The sequence below is a fragment of the Sceloporus occidentalis genome, unplaced genomic scaffold (assembly GCF_023333645.1).
Source record: "Sceloporus occidentalis isolate IW3139 unplaced genomic scaffold, rSceOcc1.0.p SCAF_4, whole genome shotgun sequence".
Taxonomy (NCBI): Eukaryota; Metazoa; Chordata; class Lepidosauria; order Squamata; family Phrynosomatidae; genus Sceloporus; species Sceloporus occidentalis.
In genome coordinates, this window is record NW_028316984.1 from 21,391,271 (window position 1) to 21,415,000 (window position 23,730).

Below are 23,730 nucleotides of genomic sequence, written 5' to 3' on the forward strand. Positions count from 1 at the left end.
CAAAAGAGAATAGGTAAGAGTCAAGTTCAGGACCAGAATACTCTGGGAGCAATCTGGAGTATTCTGGCCAGTGTAGACCTGCCCATCTAATTAATCTTTCGAAGCATTCATTAAAATGCACTGGTTGATTTCCTCTCTGTTACGAAGCTTTTTGACTTCCTCTACCCCACGAAAGAAGTGAGTCTTTTGCATGAAATGTATTTACATTCATCTAAAAGAATGTCAGGATGGTAACAAGAAGTTCTTGACCAGTGCCTGGGAGAATGACGTAAAACTAACTGACTGCACTGAGTACACAGTAGAATTATCAAAGATCCAAAAAAGAACAGATGATCATATATTTTGCTAAGGGAAGCTCACTATTAAGTTCAGGAACAAAAGTCTGAGAAGCATGACATTTGCTGAATGAATTATGATAACAGGTATGTCAGGAAAAAGTCAAGAAATGAGCAGTAAACCATAACAGTAAGATGCCTAGAGAGACTGAGGTCTCTGGGTGTCTTCAGATAGAGGTTGGGCAGTTAGTTACCTGCTGGTGATGCTCTACCTGGTCTTGCACTGAGCAGAGGATTGGAACTGATGGCCCATAGGGCCTCTTCCAACTCATGTTTCTGCCATTTTGGGCCTTGTCATTTGCTAGGTTCCACGATTCCATGGTTCTTGTAACAGTTTCTGGTTGTCTTTGCAGGGTGAAAAAGACTTAGATTGCAACTTTTACGTCGTCATGCATCTTACTATTGAGTTGCTGCTGCTTCTGTTGAGTACAGTGCATACTTAAATCAGATGGAAGGCTGGGTAGAATTGGCAAGTAACGATCAAGGTCTACTTGAGTGAAAAAGACAGTGTGGTAGATTGAGTATTGGACTAGGACACTGGGAAACCAGAGTTTGAATTCCGACTCAGGTCTAATCTGCACTGCAGCTATAATGCAGTTTGACACCACTTCACTGCCATGGTTCCATCCTATGAAATTATGGCATTTCTAGCTTGTTGTGGCACCAGAGCTCTCTGACAGAAGGCTAAATATCTCACAGGATGGAGCCATGATAGTTAAAGTGGTGTCAAACTGCATTATTTCAGCAGTGCACATCAGACCCCAGTCATGGAAACCCACTGGCTGACATTGGTCAAGTCATACTCTTTCAGTCTCAGAGGAAGGCAATGGAAGTTAAACTCACTCCAGAAACTGGAGAAATGAGAATCTGATATGTGCTCTTAGAATTTTTCTTAAATAAAAAGACTGGTGCGTCTGTTCCAGGAAAAGCCAAAGCAAGGTACTGCTTAGGGAGGGAATAAGGTAGCCTCTCTGTGCTCCTTTTTTACTGCATTATTCCTTATGAGGAACTCTATCTTTGGTTATTATAAAATAAAGTAGTTATAATAAATCCATTTCTTTATTGAAATTTAATCTTGAATGCATCAAACAACAGGTCCTTAAACCATGATATTTGTTCTTTCAATTGTTGGAAGCATTTCCTTGCTTTCAGGGCCAGGTCATTCATGTACTCTAGCAATAGCAATAGCAGCTTCATTTATATATCACTTCATACCACCTAAACAGTTTCTAAGTGGTTTACAACTGTAAGCTAATTCTAAACTTTAAAGAAGAGACTGTCATTGTACTCAGGAAGAGTATGTTACTTCTCAAACTCTGAGAAGACACCTGCTTCCAGTCACTGAAGAAACTGTTTACAAGAGGGGAGGTCACTTTACCCAAATAGGAAACTGGAGAACAGCTCTTGTGCTGTTCCCTATTCTCCTCCCCATTGGTTCAGCGGTGGGACCTCTATGTGTTTTCAGCATTATCCCAGCTGTAACATCCCTCCATTCACCCACCCTGCTACATACAACAAAATGTACGGAGTTTCATGCTTCTTTGCATTGCTAGAAAGAGTCACTACTAACAACCAGCATGCAGGTCACATGTCTATGGACCGCTGTGTTGCAGAGCCAGTCCTATTATGCAGACTGAGGCCATTGCTTCAGGCAGCAGATGCTGAGGAACAGCATCAAGATTCTCCTGACTATATTGCATGATCTGATCCCCTAAAACAGCCTGTTGTCCTGTGCGGAAAAGGCTGTTCCCTCACTAGTGTAGAACTAATATTCAGCCAAAAATGCAACCTGTATATGTGGAATTGGGGAAGAAATGTCATCTTGTCTTGGGCCAAGCTACTTTAACATGGCTGTTTTAGAGTATAGTACAGCTGATTTACATCTTCATCAGACTTGATGAGCAGCTCACTTGTTTGAAGTTTGCGAAGAATCTTGCAAGCTTGTGAAAGCTTAAGTCCCTCTTACCAAGAAATTAGACTTGAAGACCCAAAATAGATCAAGAATCCAGAGCAGGTTTTTTCCCTCTCCTATTGTTTGTAGAATTGAAAGTTGGAATAGATGAAAATGACTACTGCCTCTTAGTGGTGGTACTCGTCAGAAAAAAAATGAACTGTATGCATGTTCTTTAATCATCATCTCCCACCTTTAAAAAACTATGCTGGAAATAGGAGTAAACCCACGGACGGGAAATGTTGTGCCCTCGTTCCAGGCCGGTGGCTTCCACAAACAGCTTGTACTGGAACTGCTGCTGCTTCTCCAACTCTTCCCTTTGTCTGGAAACAGAGAAATTGACTGACATACATACATACATACATACATACATACATAAAAAATATCACCGGCTAATTCTAAGGTTGGAGCTTTACTCTGTACTACAAAACTGTTTACGTTTAAGTCTCATAGCTTGTCTGCATTTTTCATTATGGAAGGGTATCACATGCCCTGTTTGACTGTTCTAAAACAGTTATGTAAGAAAACTTATATCCTACCCTTGATTAAGAACAGTTTACAAACTGCAGAATGAATCACCAAAAAATAAAATAAAATAAAATGTATACCATAAAACAAAAGGCTAAAGCCAGAGCCTGGTGCAGCAGACTTAAAAAGAAAGGGCCAGACTATTAAGACCTTTCAAACCAGAAGATTGAATACTTGTAAATATAGCAATCTTTTAGCCAGATTGCAGGAAGCATGGAAAGAAGAGCTAAAAACAATCCCTTTAAGGCTGGGAGTCCCATAATCTAGAACACAGATGGGGAATATATGACCCTCCAGATGTTGGATTGTACCTCACATCAGTGTTCCTCATTGGCTCTTTTGGCTAGAGATGACGAGTTGCATTCTAACATCTGGAATGCCACACCTTGCCCATCACTGATCTAGGCCACATGTCCTAGCCCAATTTGTCTCACAAACCACAGGTTTATGGTGCAGAATGTAAAGGAGTGGGCTGGTTGATAGACAAGGACCAGTCTGCTAAGGACCCTGGGCCCACGCCATGTAGGCTTAAAGGCCCTCAGCAGTACTTTGCACCTGGGAATAAATTGGAAGCCATTGTGTCTTTGTAAAATAGGGATTAAATGCTCCCACGATCAGGAACCTACTAGCACCCCCGTTCCCATATTCCAAATCAAACAGAAGCTCAAATCAAAGAAACATTAGGAAGCGCCTCCAAGTTAGCCCCATGCAGAAGACACTGTACTAGTACAACATAGACTTAACTGGCCTGGCATCAGGTTTAAGCTATTTGTATGATATCATGCTGTGAAGCACACCCAGATTTTCAGCTATTGGGCAGTACAGTAAAGGAAAGCAAATTCAAGGAGGTTCACAGTCAGACTGCAAAACTTAAAAACAAAAGCTGGCCCTGTACAGAGAGGCCAAAATAAAGCTGCTTCAGGTCACTTTTGAGGTATGGTATTTCAATGATGCATGCGTCCTAAGAGTCTGGAAGCTGCACCAAAGCTGCACTCCAGTCCTTAGGACTGGAGCGTGGCTTTGATGTGGCTTCTGGACTCTTAGGACGCACGTATCATTTAAACAGCATACTTGCAAAGTGACTTGAAGCAGTTTTATTTTGGCCTGTCTGTGCTGGTAAAATGCAGTTTTTGTCCCCACCAAGTACAAGGGAGTCATCCATTGGTGGGGGTTGTAGAGGAAAATGTGACATTTTGATGACAACATAGAAATCACTGCTTATTAGATAATTCTTGCCTGGGCTGGGACATGAAAACAATCAAAATTAAAAAAATTATTTCATGAAGACGTGTACCTTGCCAGTAACAATGCATGCTTCCTTGCTTCCTCTAAAGCAATTCTTGCCTCTTCCTCAACTCTCTTTCTTCTCTCCTCAGCTTCGCGCCTCATTTTCTCCTCTTCTTCCTGTTTCTTTTTTTCATACTCCAATCTTTGCTCCTCTGCCATCTCAGCTAGGCGTTGGCGTTCTTCCTCTAGTTGGATTTCCCTTTCTTTCTGTCTGCGTTTTTCTGTTTCTAAGGAAAGGATAGCTCCTGTGATCTAGTTGAAGTTAAGAGACTGTTTAAAATACAATATTCCAGAGATACCTAAATGTGCACAGCTAACTGGCTCCACATTTATGGTAAACTTCATTTGATATCTGTATCAGGATTTTATTGTGTAATAACATTTAAGGGGCCAAAGTGAAAAGATGTGCAAGTGAATCAAGGCATGCAAGCGCTTTGGGTAGTGTGGTGCTTTGGCCTAGGGAGATCCACTTTCCTATTCCCATGAAAGGGTGACCTCTGTCCATCATTCTCCCTTTCGGTTTAACAGGCTTGTTGCAAAGATAAAATGGAGGCAGGGAGGAGAAACCTGTATGCTACTCCGAGCTCCTTGGATGAAGGGTGAGGTATAAATGCAATAAGCATAAAAATGAAGGAACATCATATAGTAAAAAGGACAAAACCTCTAATCATTTGGCTGTGGAGTGATGGTTTGAGTATTGGACTATGACTCTGGGGACCAGGGTTTGATTCCCAGCTCGGTTATGAAACCCACTGGGTCATCTTGGGTAAGTCACACTCTTTCAGCCACCAGGGAAGGCAATGGCAAACCTCCTCTGAACAAATCTTGATAAGAAAAGCCCATGATAAGGTCATCATAAGTTGGAAACAACTTGAAGGCTCACAACAACAACAACAGTTAAAATGCATGTTGCTGGGGTAGAGAAAGGGTAACCTGAGAGCGGTGTGTATTAGTCAAACATCTTCACTGGTGTTTCTCTGTGTCAACCTCCCCCTACTCACAAATATATCAGTAGGTTATACTTTTTTTTTTAAAAAATGGCAACTCAAGGCATTGTAGGAAAATTAAAATGGCATGAATGACACTATGTTTGGCACTCAGGGACACTACATTTGGCACTCAGGGGCATTATGGAAAAACTTAAAATGCAGCTTGCAGCCACTCACCACCACTGCCAGATAAGCGAGTGGGGCTGCTGGTGTCATAGGTCAAAATAATGGAGGTCAGTTTGCTAAGGAATCTGGAGTTGGCCCTGGCTTCAAGCCCTGCCGTAGAGCACCTGCACGTTCTTGTTCCTCCGCTTGTTTTTTCTTCTGCATTTCTAGAAGTTTCCTGCGATGTTCCTCTTGCTGCTGCCGAATACGCTCTTGGGCTGCCTTTTCAGCTTGTCGTGTCCTTTCAGCTTCCTCCTCCTGACGCCGACGCTCTTCTTCTAGCTGTTGCTTTCTTAAGCTAAAAGAAAGAGGCCAGTCAAGTTCAGATAGAGGATTCACAAGCAAAGGAGAAGGGAAGAGGCATTTAACATGCATCCGGCATACCTCCTGCAAGGCGAATACTACTACTTAATATTCTCACTCAGCAGAATTTGACAATACCTACCAACAAACAAATACTTCTCTGTATGTAGAATATAGGAGGGAGAAGTCCTACCACCAGGTAGTGTGGGACTGAAGCCACAGGTAGGAAAATCTTTATCTATCTATCTATCTATCTATCTATCTATCTATCTATCTATCTATCTATCTAGTTAAAATATTTATATCTGAGGATCTCAGGCTGGTGTACAATTAAATCAGTTTAGGATAGTTTAAAACATTAAGAATAATTTTTTTTAAAATTAAAAACTTACTAAACCATTTAACTCTTTTAAGATAATTTAAAACCATTCAGTATAAGGCAACTGCATGTGGAAATTAGATAAAACCAATTAGGCCTTTAATAAAAAAATCCATATTTTGACTTCAATGACACCAATGTTGGCCCCAAACAGGTCTCTAAAGGGAGGGGGTATTCCATAGCTGGGGTGCCACAGCAAATTTTAGATAATAGTTCTTTATTTGCAGTAATAATAATTTTATAGCATCCCACTGAAGAATATTAATATATGTGTTGCACCCAAAATTACTGGAACATGCTCAGAGGAGGAAAACAAAGAGGGTAAAGAGTCTGGGAACTAAGCCCTATAAGGAATGGTTGAGGGAGCTGGATATGCTTAGCCAGGAGAAGAGAAGATGGAGAGATGATATATCTATCTTAAAATATCTGAAGGACAATCAAGTGGAAGATTTCACCTAAACATTAGAAAGAGCTGTTTGGCAGTTGAATAACTTGCCATTAAAGCTGCTGGATCCATCTACCCCACTTAGAGTATTGTTATATGCATTGGTGGATTGAGTTTGATAAAAAAAATTCAGTTGGGAGATATCCAAGACTGCTATGGATTGTAGCCTTTGTCAAAACAGGCCATTTTGATCACAGAATCATTTGACAATAGTAATATTCTAGTGCAAGAATACAATCAATTCATTATGTTTTATGAAAGATATACTGATGATATATTTCTCTTGTTGAATGGGAATCAGGAAACCATTTATTTATTTATTGGCTTTATATCCCACCTTCCTCCCAAAATAGGATTCAATGCGGTTTACAATAATTTAATAAGGATAAAACTGAAACCTTAATTACAAAAGTTAAAAAAATAATTAAATAATACTTATATTAAAACGTAACGGTTGACACCATTTTAAAAAGTAAAAAACACAAAAGCATTAAAAACAGTACACCAATTACTCACGCACACTATGTAAGTAAAATTCACACACCAAAAGCCTGCCTAAATAAAACGTTAATCTGTGTATGTGTGGATATATACATTTCTACAGTACTATCAAATTTGAGACAAATTATGTAGAATAGAATATTTTTGAGTTGGTTGTTAGAATAAATAACAGTGTTAATGTACAGCTGTCCATAACGAGAGAACAGATGTCAACTCAACGCTTTCCAGTCTGAACATCTGTAATGGAATCTACTTTATTCCCAAATGTTTTGATTGAGGGGGAATTCTGGCAGCGTAAAGGATTTTCATAAGTAGGCATTTATTTTGAAACTAGTGAGGAGAAGAACACTCTCCAGCAACATACATCAGAGTGTCACTAAGATAGCAAAGGTTAGTAATGAAGAATAACACATAAGCTAGGAGAGGCTGCAGCAGTTTGCTTTTTCCTGAACATAACAGGAAGGGCAAGATTCCACCTCTTTTTCTCCTGAATTATTGAGTGCAAACTATTTTTGACTTTTAAACTCAGTTTGCACCAATCAAGTAAGCTGTGGACAAAGGGGGAAAGTCTGAGAAGGAGAGGAGAAGAAAACTGGGCCATTTAAAAAACATCTGAAAAAGTGGGATGACAGAGGATTTGGGACTGGCCCTGCCAAATTGGTACAGTTGGAAAGGATAGAGGAATTACTCCTCAAAAATTGTAAAAGGTTTTAAATACAAAGCCCTACAAAAAGACATAAAAGAGTGATTTCAATCAGGGAACATGGCCTTTTCATATATGATGGATATTCCATCAAGATTTTGGAGACTAAATTATGACAGACGTTCCTGAATGTGAGCACGAGGCTTTATTTGCATCCAGGTTTAAATTTCTGTGGCATGGCATTATGACTCTGGGGACCAGGGTTCGAATCCTGGCTCGGTCATGTAAACCCACTGGGTGACCTTGGACAAGTCACAGTCGTAAACCCCCTTTGAAACTTGCCAAGAAAACCCCATGATAGGTTTGTCTTAGTTGCCATAGGTCAGAAAAGACTTGAAGGCACACAACAACAACAACTGATGGTTTACAGCCAATACAGACCTACATCTTGTTTGAAGAACAGCTGGCACTAGGGAATTTTCATTTGAACAGGTTGCACTATTTGGTCCAACTGTATGGATGGGTCACAATGTTGTGAAGTCACAAAATAATGCATATACTGTACTTAAAAAAGTTATAACCATTTCAGAAAGATTATGTGGAAATGATTATTTACAAGATCATGATGGTGAGCATGGAACATAAAAAACAGTAAAGAACCAAATAGCACAAGAATCTCTGTTCCAATATTACTAAGAATACAGACACACAGTCAATGACCAGAAGTTAGGTTGTTTCTAAAGGGTTAAGCCATCGTGGTGTTGTGATTTGAGTGCTGGACTACAACTCTAGAGACCAGAGTTCAAATCCCAGTTTGGCCATGTAAACCCACTGGGAGACCTTGGGTATGCCACACTCTCTTAGGATGGCAATGGCAAACCTCATCTGAACAAATCTTACCAAGAAACTCTATGATAGGTTCAGCTTAGGGTAGTCATAAAATCGGAAGTGACTTGGAGGTACACAACAGCATCAAAGGGTACATGACCACCTCTGCACAAAGTCCTTTTGAAAAAGGAACTTTCCAGGTCTCATTTATCATTGTGACTTACATCAGCCTTGTGACTTAATGAACTGGAGTGTGCTGCTACAGACAGATGTATCATGCTGTGGTGGATTCTGCCCTGGCTGTTGCTTACAGACTGCTTGGATGAGCAACAGACCTTGCACACTTGCTTTGAGCTTTGTTAGTATAACATTTTTGGCAATCGTGCTCTAGGGAATCCTTGTCTGGATTCCTGGCTGCTATAACTATTCAATGCACCAAGAGTAGCAGCTGTCTGTGTTTATACCAAGAGGACAGTGGATAAGCCTTCTCATACAACCTGGGCAGATAACCAATAGACAATCTGCTAAATTTTGACTTTTCACAACAAAGAAAACTACTGGAATGAGTTTTCAAATTTCTTACTCTCCTTTTTAGAAAATATGAGTTTTTTTTAAAAAAAATATACTTCAATAATATGAATTCAATATTCAGTAGAAGATATGTACTCTGGTTTCTTATATCTGCAACTATAATAGCATCAGCAAGTTGTTTTCTAATTAAGATAGTTTTAAACAACTGAAGGAGGCTTGGAGGCCAAAATGGATTTAGTTTTAGGCATGATAGCCTTATGGACATAGTAGGTCTAAAAGCTGAACACAGTTTTTGTCACCTGTTTGTCTCTGTTGTGTTGCACCATGTGAACATGGTATACAAAACTCTTCTATTTTACATTATTACTACCTACTGTGTATGTATTGGTTTGTATTAATATACCTCTTAGGAATAAGAATTATATCTTTTAAACATTGGTAGTGAGCTTTAATCATTTTAATCATTTTATCAAGACTAATATATTACTTTTTTTGAAGAAGAGACATCTCTGAAGGTGTCCAATGGAAGAGATACTTTCATGCCACTTTCCCCCTTGTCATGAACCATATGCTTTTTTACTTCCACTAACCGTATCTCCTCGATTCTTCTCTGTTGTTCCTGCTGCATTTCTTCCTTCATTCGCTCCATGTGCTCCTGCTGCTCTTGTGCCTGCCGCTTCTGCTCTTCCTGCTCCCTTCGTTTTCTCTCTACTGCCAGCCGTCTTTTCTCTGCCCTCTCTGCTATGATCTTTTCCCGTGACAATCTCTCCTCTTCTTTGTTTTGAGAGAGATCCTGGGCAGGTAGAATGAAAAGAGGATTAGTTCCAAACACAGCAGCATACTTTGCACTCACGTTGCTCACTGGGGACACAGTTGCATTCCTTGAAATGCAAGGCTGGCCCTACCATTGGTGAGAGTGGGAAGCAAGCATCTCAGGTATATGTGGCTGCTTCCCAACAACCAGAAAATGTCCCTTTTGCTGAAGGAAAGAGCTTTGTAGGCCACATGAGGCAGTGGAAGGCACTATCCCATTGCCAGTGATGAAATTTCAGCTGAATTTATCCTGCAGCATTAATGCAGACTGATACCATTTTAACTGCCATGACTCAAAGTTAAGGAATTCTGAGATTTGTAGTTTTGTGAGATATTTAGCATTCTCTGTCAGAGGGGTCTGGAGCTACAACAAACTTCAACTCCCAGGATTCCATAGGATAGAGTCATGACAGTTAAAGCAGTGTCAAACTGTATTAATTCTGTAGTGTGGCAGTTGCTGTTATGTGCCTTTAAGTTGTCTCTGATTTATGGCGACCTTAAGGCAAATCTATCACGGGGTTTTCTTGGCAGGTTTCTTCAGGGGGGGCGGTGCCACTGCCATCTTCTGAGCAGCCAAAGTTAAACAACTCCATCTGTGGATGGAGTTAGGGATTGCAAGGGGGAGGCTAGCTTTGCCACAGGTAGCAAAACATCTTAGGCCAAATCTATTTAAATTATTTGTTATAGATGGTAAATACAAGATGCATCTTAGCTGTGATTATGTCTCCTCTCTAGTAGGATAGACTTAACCCAGGAAAATTATACAGAAACATGCCTCTCAATTCCATAGGGACAGTGATAAATAAAATGTTTATCCAGGACAGGTATGGGCAGACTTTTTAAGGTGGAGGTCTGTGTTGGTGCCCATGGAAGCCACATGGAGTGGGTAGCAGTGGTAACTGATTAGACCGTGAGGCCATCCTCTTCTCCTCTAGGGAGACTTTCTGTCCCATGAGAGCTGACAGCTACAGAAACACAGAATGTACTTCTTTTGTTCAAAAACAACAACTGACAGTTGTCTGTTATTGTATGCCTTCAAGTCATTTCTGACCCATGACACTCTAAGGCAAACCCATCACAGAGTTTTCTTGGCACTATTTGTCCAGAGGGAGTTCGACCCTGCCTTCCTCTGAGGCTGAGAGAGTATAACTTGCCCAAGGTCAGCCAGGTCTGAGTAGATCTGAACCTTGATCTCAAGAGTCCTAGTTCAACACCCAAACTACTAATCTCTGATTAAAATCAAGTCAGTAGGTTTAATCACTGACCACTTTATGGTAAGAGACATTGCTAATGTACCATTTGAGAATAATTCCTTAAGTATGACTTTGCTTGAAAACAATCCTGTTTACCTCTGGAACTCCCTTGTTGTGGACTGCATCATTCTGGTATTCATTTGCAACAGGAACTATTGGATGGAGAACAATTGGTTTGTTGTTTGCAGGGTTGACATGAGATACAAAAGAGTGGCCATCTTGTTCAGGAGAAGGCTGGCCCTCCTGCAGTGGCAAGGGATGCTCCTCTTGGAGAGGTGTGGAAGGAGGGCGACTTTGGTCAGAAGTGCCTCCCAAATCATCATCATCACCAGGTTCTTTTTCTTTTCCAGCTTCCCCTTCTCCATCACAAAAAGAATCAATCTGCTCCAAATCAGCATCTCCTCCCCATTCTCCTTCCTCCTGGAGTGGTTCCTCAATAGTTTCTGATCTTCTGACTTCTGCTGGCTTCTCTTTGGAAAATTCAACTTTTTTCCCAGCAGCTTTTTTCTGTCTTGGTTTTCCTGCAAAATATATATATATATTTCTTCCTCTTAATTTTAACACAAGTGTAGAGCTGTAACTCAGGTTATTTTACACAATTCTTACAGAAGGCATTTCAAGTGTCTCAAATAGTTAGTGCTTTTTAATTTAGGGCCAAACTACGAATGCAGGTAATGGAAGAGTTGTTTCCAAACTGTTCCATCTGGAATACATTTCTAGTGCACCATAAGAAATACACAGTTAAATCCTCCAGCAATCCCAATGCAGAGGGGCAGCCCAAGAAATTCTGCTGCCTAAAATAGAACATTAAATGTCCTTCCACTCTGTGACAGTCAAGGAGCCCAGTAGTCTAATCTGGACAAATATTTTTGGAACTGGAAGATATTTCAGTGTGCTTCTATTTTTCCCCCCTAGTAGTAAGAAATAGGCAATATTAAATTGGATAACTAACAAACTGCTGTCCTTCCTGAACACTCTGAAGATGTGACTTGACAATATCTAATGATAGGGCTGGTCCTGTCAATACAGACACACAGACACACACAGACACACACACACACACAGAGAGAGAGAGAGAGAGAGAGAGAGAGAGGACGGTGCCTGCCAAATAATCTAGGCACTTCTCTCTTTTGGGTGTGTTGCATTCAAGGGTGCAAACTTAGACAAACTTAATAATGAATAAGCCCCACTGAGCACACTGCTACATACTTATACACGTTTCAGGGATGGGCAACTTCACAGTGCCTGATCTTCCATGCCAGGTCCCTTCATGGGCTCCAATAGGCCAAGAAATTAAAAAGGAGGACATATGGCTGCACCTTCCTCACTAGTGGCACTGTCATAGGACACTGCTATTGTCAGATATTATTACTGAATAAAAACAGCAGAATTATCTGCCTTCAATATTCATATACTGTACATTCATGAAATACAGCTTGTTTTGAATGTAAGGATTAGCTATGCTTTCAAATTTAACTGAAGATAAAAGTATGTTTCAGCAGTCCAATGTCTGGAATGCGCCACACTGTTGTAAAAATGTGTTAAATGAACCAATAACAGCGAAGTGTACATATTTTTATTTTTTGTGCAGAAGGGCAGTGCTTTTGCAAACCAAGAATGCATGCACTTGAGTCTATTTTTCATCCGTTCTTTTAAGCCCAGGGTTTCCTTACATCTGTAACTGGAACAGACAGAGACGCTTCAAAAGGGTTCTGAACAGCTTATCGGTTTGCATTTCTCTCTGCTTGCTTGTGCTGATAATTTGCGAAAAGCTGTATCACATTGTTCGTTCTGGCAACAGTTGCCTAATAGTATAAAAAGAAAACAGCTGGTTCCAGAGTAAGTGAGGTAACTACTGGCAGAGGCAGGTTATCAGTGGTTCCAGGTGGAGCAATTGATCCAGCTCCTTCTCTGACTAGGGGTTCAGTTTTGGAGGGAAGAGGTGCAGCTTCCTACCTTTTCTTCTGCAGCCACTTCCTAAATATCCTGCTGTTTCTGTTATCACCACCACTGTGTGTTACTTGAGCAACTGAGTAAAAACATGTGGAATCAGGCTGTTACTCTCACTGAAGCTGTAAATTCACATGGATTCACACAAGTGGATTTCTGTGTTGCTGGTGATCTAGCTTTATTTCATTTTTATTTCTTCATTCATTTATTTAATATCTATGCCCTCTTATCTAGAATAGGTTGCATAATTCCTCAGTGTGTGTGTGTGTGTGTGGGGGGGTCCATTTCTGAAACTGTTCCAAGGTCTCAGTCACCTTAATCTGGCCTTGACTGCCAGTATATAAAGCATGTCGGTCAAGGAAAATGCTCCTTTGCTTGCTTTAATGTCTGCTTACTCATATCTGTCAGAAAGACAGACATGGGTGCGCACATATACACTAGGGAACACTAAATAGATTTGTATTTCAGAACTTTTTTGTGTAAACAAATTGTGCAATAAACCGGTTTCTGGGCAGAGACAACCTTTGTAATGCACAAAACACTTTTGCCCCAAAGCAAGTTTTTATGCAACAAATTTTTCACAAAAATGTTTTTGATGTATTTAAAAATGTGCAAAAACTGCCATAATCTCACTCAGCATTTTGGAATTATTAATTCTTATATGTGAGAACAAAATATGCAAAGATTTACACCCTTAATATAAACACATGAATAATGTGAAACACCCCCCCCCCCCCCAAATCTACATACCTACAACAAATTCTTTCTGCCTTTGGCGACTATCTTTCTTGTCACTCTTTTTCTGTACTTTTGAAACAACTCCAGTTTTCACCAATTCATGTTTTTTCTGTCTTAGCATTGGCTTGTTCTCCAAAACATTTGCAGCCTGGAAATTTTTACAAAATGAACAAAGAAAGAAAGAAAAAGTTAGCATATCTTGTCAACATATGCAGGGATTAGTAAGTAAGTAAACATTAATTGGCTCACAATAGAAGACTCCAATTGATTGTTCTTTTCAGGAGGGGAGAAATACCCATTCTTGTCAATGAAAGACCCAAAGAGGGTCCTTATATATAAATACCAACACCATCAAAAGTTGGAGTCCCCAGATCAGCAGCAACAGCTCTCTGCTGCTTGATGAATGTGATGGCAGAACCGAGTGCCTGGAGCATAGGCAAAAGTGGGGAAAAGAAGAGGAAGGAACTAAATAACACACCAGATTACCAGTGTAAAAAGCAATCTCACATCTGTGTCCACACTGTGCGGTACATTTACCAGGACACTCTCATAATGTTTTGTGCAATTTTTCTAGGAACTGGCAGACTATTAACACTCACTGTATTGAGGCTGCTGTCCTTCACGTGCTTGTTGCTTTTCTTTGGTAAGACCATTTTATGTTCTTCAGATCTAAATTCCTTTTCAGAAGAAGGCAAGTCCATTCTTGTGCTCTCTTTAATTTCCATGCCATGGTCAAGAAGCTTATTGACAGCATTACCTGATTCAGGGACACTCTCCCTTTCAGAAAGACATATGAAATAACCAGGCCAGAAAACATTCTTACAAACCTTTAAAGCACATAATACTTTCTGCTCTTGGGGGGGAAGCCATAGCAATAAGAAAAAGGAATGTTTTGGTCCCCCTCCCCATATTATGTTTGTTTTGTTTACTTGAAGGTGTTGAATTCCCTTGGTGTATAACTCATGTAATTGTAATGACATCAGCAGGTAACTGCTTTTTCTCCTTGTCTTATTACCAAGAAAAGGAAGAAATATTCTCCTTGTAGTATTAATACTAGTCCCAAGACTCTTCCTCATGGTTAATAATAAAAGCTGGTAGTTACCCAAATACTCTCTGTACCTTTCATCTCAGGATCTCAGAATGTCCCAGAGGCAATACTACCGAGTTGAGCATCCCTTGGGTGAGTGGGAAAGCACTAGAGACTGATGGCGTCTTTGTAATCTTTGCTTTATTTAAAAATAGACTAGCAGACGTGGAGACAAACAGGGATGCTGGCAGGGCTAGCCCACCCCAGCTCCCCAGAGCTTGGAAGCACCTAATTATAAATTACCAATTACCTGCTATTATTCATTTTCCCAGTAATGAAGGTATAACTATATCACATTATGATTGTAATGAAGGATAACTTCACTCCTTTTGCAGTATAACATCTAAATTACTTTTATAATTATAGACAATAGCACCATTGTGGTGGTGAAGTGGCAATGTTTTTTTAAGGAACTAAAAGCAACCATTTTAAGAAATGTGGAGTTAAACAGTTACTTTTTTAAAAAAACAAGGAATTTGTAAAAGGGCAGAACAATTCCAGTGAAATAATTGGCAGTACCAAAACGTGTTCTGAGCAAACTATTATATCGCCTTGCCCAAGGGTGTTCAACCTTGTGGTCCATAGTTGGGGCCCAGCCTGGTGAAATACAAAGTATTTATTTCATGCTCTCCAAGTTTATAAAGAAAGAGAAGCAAACAGAAGTATATGTTCAGCATCAGCCTTTGTGATTGGAAGATATAATATGAAGCTTTTAAACTGGTCCTGTCTGATCGAAGATCTGAGAACGTGGCTGCCTGCTAGGCTACCTGAACAGAGCCATTGGCCTGCTACACTTCACTCCCAGTATTGGCAGCTCACAGTCATACCTCTAACTTGAACTACTGAAATTGCAACACCCACATTACACAACAACACAACACACAGGGATATCTGCTTGTGGATATGGCTGGCCTTTCATAGATCTGCTGATGAATACAGCAAGTTTATAACTGATAGTTTTCATTTTCTTGGACCTGCAAAACATAATATGTGGCCATGCCCTTAGAAAGGTCAGTGCCCATTCATTTTATATACTTACATCTCTGATGCCGTGATCAGTGAATGGGCAAGGTGTGGTTTCAGGTGCAAGAGGCTGTGTGATTGAGGAAGGGTCTCCAGCTGTCTCCTTGTATCTGAAAAGGGAGTAAAATAGAGAAATATATCTTTACAGAAATAACAGTAATTCACTTTATTCCACTTTCCCCTCAGAACTGGGACTCAAGGCAGCTTACAAATTAGATCAGCCACATTACAGATAAAAACACACAAAATGAGCATTCAAATGTAATTTACCAATAATTTTAAACACAATTTAAATGTACATTTTTTAAAAATAAAGAGCCATTTAAAAAGGTACAGCACCCTATTAAAGCCCCTTCCCCCCTTTAAAAAGTAATTTCTCGAAAGATTGTTGGAAAAAAACATCTTTACCTGCCCACAGCAAGGCTGTTCTAGCCTCCTTAGGAAGGTGGTTTCAGGATTTAGAAGCAGCCACAAAGAAGGCCCTTTCTTGTGCTGCCACCAGATGTGTCTGAAAGGAGGTCATTTCCCAAAGATCTTGAGGCCTGGGCAGAGTCATACAGTCCATCAGATAGCCTGGACCTCAGCCATATTGGTTTTATAAACAGACTGGTGGCCAGTGGAACTGTTGCAACAAGAAAGTTGTGAGCTCCTTGCAAGAAGCCCAGGTTAACAGTTTGGGAGCAACTCTTTGAACCAACCAAAAATTCTGAATGCTCTTCCAAAGCAGCTTTATGAACATAATATTATGAACATAATCCATACTGGATGTAATGAAGGCATATACCCATGGGGCCAGATCTGACAACTCAAGGTATGAGCACAATTGGTGCACTAATTTCAACTGGCAGCCACAGAAACCAGGGCATCCAAGATAAGGAGTGAAAGAGTATACCCAAACTGCTAACCTGTGTCCTCAGTATAATCCTATTCAGTACAGGCTGCATCTCTCTTCCATGATCTGCCTTTAAAGTGACGCTAAGCACAGCCTTCTTATATTGGTTAATCTTCAATGTGTTTACCTTCATCTAACCAATTACTGATGTTAGATACTGTTTTAGAATGAAAACAGCTTCCTTGGGATTCTATGACAAGCAGACGTAGAGTTAGTGTCATTAAGCTACTGGTGACACTGAACTGCACACATGCAGACAGCCTCTTCCAGTGGTTTCATGGATATGATGTATAGCATGGAGGCCAAGGCACAGCATTGAGCAACTGCGTAGGCCAGTTCTCAAACCATTGAACGGGAATCCTAACACCTCCTTCGGAGCAGGTCCCTCCAAGAAGGAATTTTATGGTGCTTCCATGTCCTATCACACCAAGGGTTCCCAGAAGGATATGGTGCTCAATAATACAGACTAATGATGTTGGGTCCAACAGAACCAACAGGGACACAATCCCCCTGTCCAGTTCCCACTATAGATCATCCACTAAGGCTACCTCTGGGCCATAATCAGATTCAAAATCAGACTAGGGACTCAACCAGATTGCCATAAAGTATCACGTGTCAAGCCCCTCCCTCCCTGCCCCATGTGTCTTTACTTTAGATTAAAGCCACATGCGGCAGGGAAGGCCTGGCACCCCATCCCTGCTCCATGCAGCTTTACTCTAAAGTAAAGCCATGTGGGGCAGGGACAAAGGGGCACCAAGCCCTTTCCCTCTCTGCCCTGAAATTAAAACCAAGCCTTGCAGGGCAGGGACGAGAGGGCACCAGCCCCCTTCCTTCTCTGCCCTGAAATTAAAGCCAAGCCTCACAGGGCAAGGATGGGAGGAGGGCTCACTGGCTGTAACCCCCCTTTGGCAGTGTCACTCAGTGCAGTCTGAATCCCCTGCACCCTCCTAGTTTGTTTCAATGGCTGAGTGTGGAATTCAAACCCTGATCTCCAGATCTGGAGTCCAATGCTCAAACCCACTACACCACATTGGCTCTGGTTTGTACAGGAATGAAATCTGCGACTTCCAGAAGCCTTTTATCCATATGGAAGTGGTCTGAAATAGATTACAACAATAAATCTAATCAATGAACCCCTAGATTTGGGAGGCCCCCACACATTCTTGCATCATATTAGACAATGGGTAATAGTTATCCAGGGTGTGGGAGTTCAGGGAGAGAGATAAAACCCAGTATTACTGTAAAAATGAGTAAGATGACCACTTTGTCACCCATGTGACCAGTTTTCCTCTATTGCCAGCCCTCATTTAAATAAGACAGAAAGTACAAGTATATGACAGACATGGTGTGGCTCTCACCTCTCTGAGAATCCAAGCCACATCCTTGAGCTGAAGAAATGTAAAATTATCCACCATCCTTGTACAAGCAAGGGACAAATTGACATCTACTGGAACTCTAGCTATTATAGCATCCAAGCCAGAACAGATCAGAGTGATTTTATCTGCAAAGTGCTGTGCAAATCCTTCACAGCAGTCTGCATTTTTCTCCTCATAGGCAAAGATATAATAGTCCTCTATCTACTTTAAACAGCTCCGCAGGATGGCTTTTTGCAGACACAATGGTGGCAGAAAAGAGATATATATAGCTGTGCATACTGCCACAGAGTAGGTCTTCAAATAGGTTCTAGCCCATGTTGAGTCAAACATTGTTCTCAGCCAACATTTTTCTAGTTGCCGTCTCACCAATTTTATCACTGCTAGCTCCCTGGAAAACTAAGGAGCTGGTTTGGCTCCTCTCTGTGAGAGGGGAACCTCAGGAATGGTTGTAAGTCTTCCATTTCCCCCCTGATTTCTCAGACATCTATCAGGATTTTGACAGAACTGCCTGCCAAACAGACAGCAAAGACCCCAACAGCTATCACGAAACCACAACCTGAGTAAGGGCATACACCACTTTGGATCCATGACAGACATGAAGTCCTGAGCTGTTCCTCACAGGGTGATCTCAGCATGAATGTTGATATTCCCCAGCAAAATGAGCTGAAGGGACTGCCCTGGCTAGCTCTGGATGGGAGATTGTTGTGCAACTGCGTGGGTTATATCCACTGACACCAACACTTAAACAGAGACACTTGAACCTAGCAAATGGTGGGATTGACCATATGGGGATGGGGATAGAATCATGGAGGAACACTGCAAATGCATTCCCTTGTCTTTAGGTTTCACCTGCAGATGTACAGAAAATCCTGGTAGGCCAAACGGAGAGATTAATTTCCCCCTTCTCCCCCATACCTTCATCCAGCCAGTGGTCTGACACAAGCCAGGCCAGCATGCTCATCAGGTATGGGGCAGCTGTTGTTTTCCTGAAGCCTGACTTCACATTCAACAGTTTAAGGGTTTAATGTTTATGTGAATGCTGAAGGAACTTCACATACATTATTCTAGTCATATTTAGACAAATACAGAAAGGCAACATACAGTTGTACAGTCATCTTCTGTATTTAGAGTTTCTTTTCTGTGCATTTATTTTTAACATTCTGTAATCTTATTTCCACATTCCAAATCAAACCAAAACTTGAAATTATGAACTTTTTCAGTTTGAACATCAGCAATTCCTTACTGTCAATAGAGGGCACTCTTGTTCCAACAACTGTGAAAACCCAACTGATACAAAGTCCCTGTATGCCACTAAAAGGAATAAAAGTGCAACTTAAAAAGCCAAGAAATATATTTCTAGGCATTGAATTTTTTTACCAGACTCTTTCTCTCTCTTTTGCCAAGTATCTAATGTAGAAAAATATTAATACCCTTTGAAGCAGATGCCAACTGCAATATAACACATGGGTTTCCCAACTCTGTGCTGGATTGTAACCACTGACAATGTAACCATACACATGTCTAATTAGAAGTAAAGCACATTTGTTCAAATGAGGCTCGTGTTGTTGTTAACTGCCCTCAAGTTGCTCTTGACTCATGGTGGATTAGACATCTCCATGACTTTCTGCCCTCCACTGCCCTCTTTAGGGTCTGTAAATTCATGTCTGTGACCTACCAGATTGAGTCTATCTTTCTGGCATGTGGCCTTCCTCTCTTTCTACTACTTTCCACATTTCCTAGCATTATTGTCTTTTCCAAGAAGTCATGCCTTCTCATGATGTGGCCAAAAGATGACAGCTTCAGTTTCATCATCTTGGCTTCCAGGGAGAGCCCAAGCTTGATCTGTTCAAAGGACCATTTGTTTGTTTTTTTGGCTGTCCATAGTATCCTCAGAACTCTTCTCCAGGACCACATCTTGAATGAATTTATTTTCTTTCATCACTGCCCATCTCCCACATCCATACAAACAAACAAAAATCCATCACAGCTACCCCTGAATGTTATCCATACATGATGATGGGGAAAACAAGGGCTGATATGATTCTGATTTTAGTGCTCTGTTGTATATCTTTAAACTTTATGATCTTGTCTAGCTCTTTCATGGCTGCCCTTCCCATTCTTAGTCTTCTGCTTATTTCTTGACTGCAATCGCCTTTCTGATCAATGTTTGAGCCAAGGTATGGAAAATCTTCACCTCTTCTGTTTTCCTCATTATCTAGGTTGAATTTATGCAGATCCTCTATGATCATTATTTTTGTTTTCTTAATGTTCAGCAGTAAGCCTGCCTTTGCATTTTCTTCTTTGACCTCCCTTACTCATTGTTCCAAGCCTGTGAAGTTTTCTGCTAGTAATATGATGTAATCCACATATTTTAGATTGTTGATATTCCTTCCTCCTATCTTCACTCCTCCTTGTGTGTCCAAACCTACTCTTTGTATGATATTTTCTGGATACAAGTTGAACAAGTAGGGTGATAAAATGCATCCTTGCCTGGTCCCTTTGCCAATTGGGAAACATTCTGTTTCTCCATATTCTGTTCTAACAGTAGCCTGATGTCCTAAGTAGAGATTTCTCATCATGATTATCAAATGTAGTGGCACTCTCATGTCTTTAAGAGTGTTCCATAGCTTTCTGTGATCTATGTAGTCAAAGACTTTGCTATAGTCTATAAAGCAGGGGCTGATTTTCGTCTGGAATTCTTTGTTGCGCTCCATTAACCATTGTACATTTGCAATGTGGTCCCTAGTGCCTCTTCCTTGCCTGAATGTCACTTGTACCTCTGAGATTTCTCTCTCCTTATATGACTTGGAGTTTATACTACAGAATTTTTAGTATAATTTTGCTTGAATGGATTATTAATGCTATAGTCCTACAGTCTTTTGTGTCTCCTTTTTGTGAACTGGGATGCATATGGATCATTTCCAGTCTGTTGTCCTCGGCTTTGTTTTCCATATTTGTTGGCATATTTTAGTTATCACTAGAGTTGATTTTGTTTGTGTGGATTGTAGCAATTCTGTTGGAATATTATCAGTGCCTAGGATTTATTCTTCCCAATATCTTTTCAAATTTCGAAGTGACAGACAAACAATAAACAACCAAACGTCAATAAAATACAGTATAAAAAGCAAAAAATGACAATAACATGGCTGTTGTTGTTGTTGTGTGCCTTTAGATCATTTCTGATTTACAAGGACCCTAAGATAAACATATTGCTGGGTTTTCTTGGCAAAATTTGTTCACGGGTGCGGGGGTGGCCTTTGCCATTCTCTGAGGCTGACAATGTATGACTTGCCCAAAGTCACCCGGTGGGTTTCCATCACCAAGCAGGGATTCAAACCATGGCCACTGAGTGTCCCAGTCCAACACTCCACCATGTTGGCTCCCTTTCCAAAATGTAAAATGTGACAATATTATGGTATAAGACCAAAAAAACAAAACAAAACAAAACAACTTATTGGAAAAAAGCTGAGAAAGCTGACTGAAAACAACAGGTTTCCAAACATCTGTTTTCTGTTTACATTTTAATGTATACACGTAGAGAATTCTATAGTGTGGGTGCTAGGACACCTGACACTCTATTCTGGATCGTCATTGACTAGACCTCTGATATCTAAGGCACCCCAAGAAGATTAGTTGCTGATGAGTGTAGCACCCAAACTGGGAGATGTGATGATCTTGTAATTGCATAAAAGCTACTTTTAGCAGTGACCAGTGATGGTACTGGTTGACAGATTCTGGGAGCTGCATTCAAAAGTAGCTTTCCCACACTCATTTCTTGGATTTTACTAGTAGTGCAAGAATGAGACACCTAAATGCACATTTGCTCATTTGAGGCAAACATGGAGGGATCATTCCATGCTACCCTCAGCTGTGTGGTTTACACTTCCATGCGGCTGCTTCTCACACCATAGTGGTAATCTAGAAAATGGAGAAATCACATAGGAGGAGCATATGATATTGTGATGTCTCATGCTAGCATTTGTTACATGACAGACACGATGTCCCACATAATTTCCACAAGGTCCCCCTATTTCCTACATTATTGGCACAGCATGGAAAGCGGGCACATGGAAGTAGCAATCTCACTGCGGTGGTGGCCCTGGGACATCAAAATGCTGAAATAGTGAAGGAGTTGTGGAGGAAATTAACTACTCTCTTTTTTACTAATCAAAAAGCCATCACTAGAACAGAACAGACCTCAGCACTCTCAGTATTCAAAACAAAGAACTATATATTCACAGTAATTCAGAATCCTATAGAGGGAGAATATTCATCACATATGTCATACACACTCCACATATAACAAACACTACTGGTATTCTTAGGAATGCTGGAGATGAGACTGTCATGTATCAAAGCAAGGAAATTGGCTTCTTTATAACATCCTGACACTTGGCTTTCCTTCACACCTTTCCTTGCACCTTCTCAGCATGGTGGTTACCCATTCTGACCACCCACTAAGTACGAAATCACTGCTAGCTACACTTTGGAGAGTTTTTGGTGACATCAATCCGAGAATCAATTTGCACCCAAATATAACTTAACAACCACTCTGTTTTGAGAAAGAGTCCCATGGGAGTGTTGTCCATTTGATTCCAAATACATTTGCCTCCATCTATCCTATCTCTGCTCTTTTAACAATGGTAAGCCAGTTCTTATAACTTCCCTGGCTTGAATAATGTTGGTTAGTCTCAACTAGGGTAGACCTTCTGAGTTATTGTTTAGTGGTAAGTCAATACATGGGAAATTCCTCACAGATTCAGTGAGTCTACTCTAGTAAAGATTAACAATAGGATTCAGGACCCTGCCTTGAAAATGGGGCATGGAAAGCTTTAGAAATGACAGAAGAAACACAAGGCAGGTTTTATATAGCTTGCATCTGTCTAAAACAACAATGACGAAAGAGGCTTGTCTTGACCCTAACAGGTCAAAGAGGTAACAAATGACAAATACTGCAATAACAATTGTTGTGTGCTGTAAGTTGTTTCCAACTTATGGCGACACCGAAGGCCATCCTATCACAAGGTTTTCTTGGCAAGATTTGTCCTGAGGGGGCTTGCTTTTGCCGTCCTCTGAGGCTGAAAGTGTGTGACTTGCCTAAGATCACCCAGTGAGTTTCCATGGTCAACCATTCAAACCCTGGTTTCAGGAGTTGTAGTCTAACGCTCAATCCACTACACCGTGCTGGCTCTCCACAATAAAGCAATAATGAATTTAAAACATTTTAATACACTTTGCTTTATATCAGAAACTCTGCAAGCCAACTGGAGCTCCAGTCCAGTCTTAGCTTCAAATTGGGTTCAAACTAGGCAGTGGGTATATACAGCCCTCCAGATGTTGTCAGACTGCAATGTTCATCAGCCCTAGCTGCCACTCCTGTGGTATGTGATGATGATAGGTCTAGGTTGACAATATCTGGAAGACTACATGTTCCCTTATTCCTGATGTAAACTTTCTGGGTGGAAAAAACATGCTACTGTATCAGTGAACACATATACAATAAACTAGGGGTTCCCAACATGGGATACCCAAATTTCAGGGGGTGCAACAGAGAGGTGTGCGTCCTTGAGTGACGAGTCATGAGTCATCACTCAGTCAGCTCCCAGTCTGCCTTGAGAAGTGGTAATATGTGATTGTGTTGCATAGATAGTAGTCTCATTGTTTATTTACTCAAAAAGGGGAGAATTACCCAATTTACAATAGTTTAAGATTT

At 40.7% G+C, this 23,730-nt stretch overlaps 1 protein-coding gene across 2 annotated transcripts in view; it reads right to left on the reverse strand.

Moving 5' to 3' along the window:
* Positions 1 to 1,393: 1,393 nt before the first annotated feature.
* KIAA2012 (KIAA2012 ortholog) overlaps positions 1,394 to 23,730 on the reverse strand; it is an 85,029-nt gene continuing 62,692 nt past the window's right edge. The window contains exons 14-21 of one of the 2 annotated variants that reach the window (XM_089519386.1): positions 15,766 to 15,859; positions 14,239 to 14,416; positions 13,652 to 13,787; positions 11,048 to 11,472; positions 9,476 to 9,678; positions 5,381 to 5,553; positions 4,109 to 4,322; positions 1,394 to 2,609 (exon numbers count right to left, since the gene is read on the reverse strand). In XM_089519386.1, the coding sequence (XP_089375512.1) occupies positions 2,462 to 2,609; positions 4,109 to 4,322; positions 5,381 to 5,553; positions 9,476 to 9,678; positions 11,048 to 11,472; positions 13,652 to 13,787; positions 14,239 to 14,416; positions 15,766 to 15,859 (1,571 nt within the window). In that variant the 3' untranslated portion in view covers positions 1,394 to 2,461. Of the gene's footprint in view, positions 2,610 to 4,108; positions 4,329 to 5,380; positions 5,554 to 9,475; positions 9,679 to 11,047; positions 11,473 to 13,651; positions 13,788 to 14,238; positions 14,417 to 15,765; positions 15,860 to 23,730 lie in introns of both variants that reach the window. The other variant, XM_089519385.1, reaches the window with a different exon arrangement.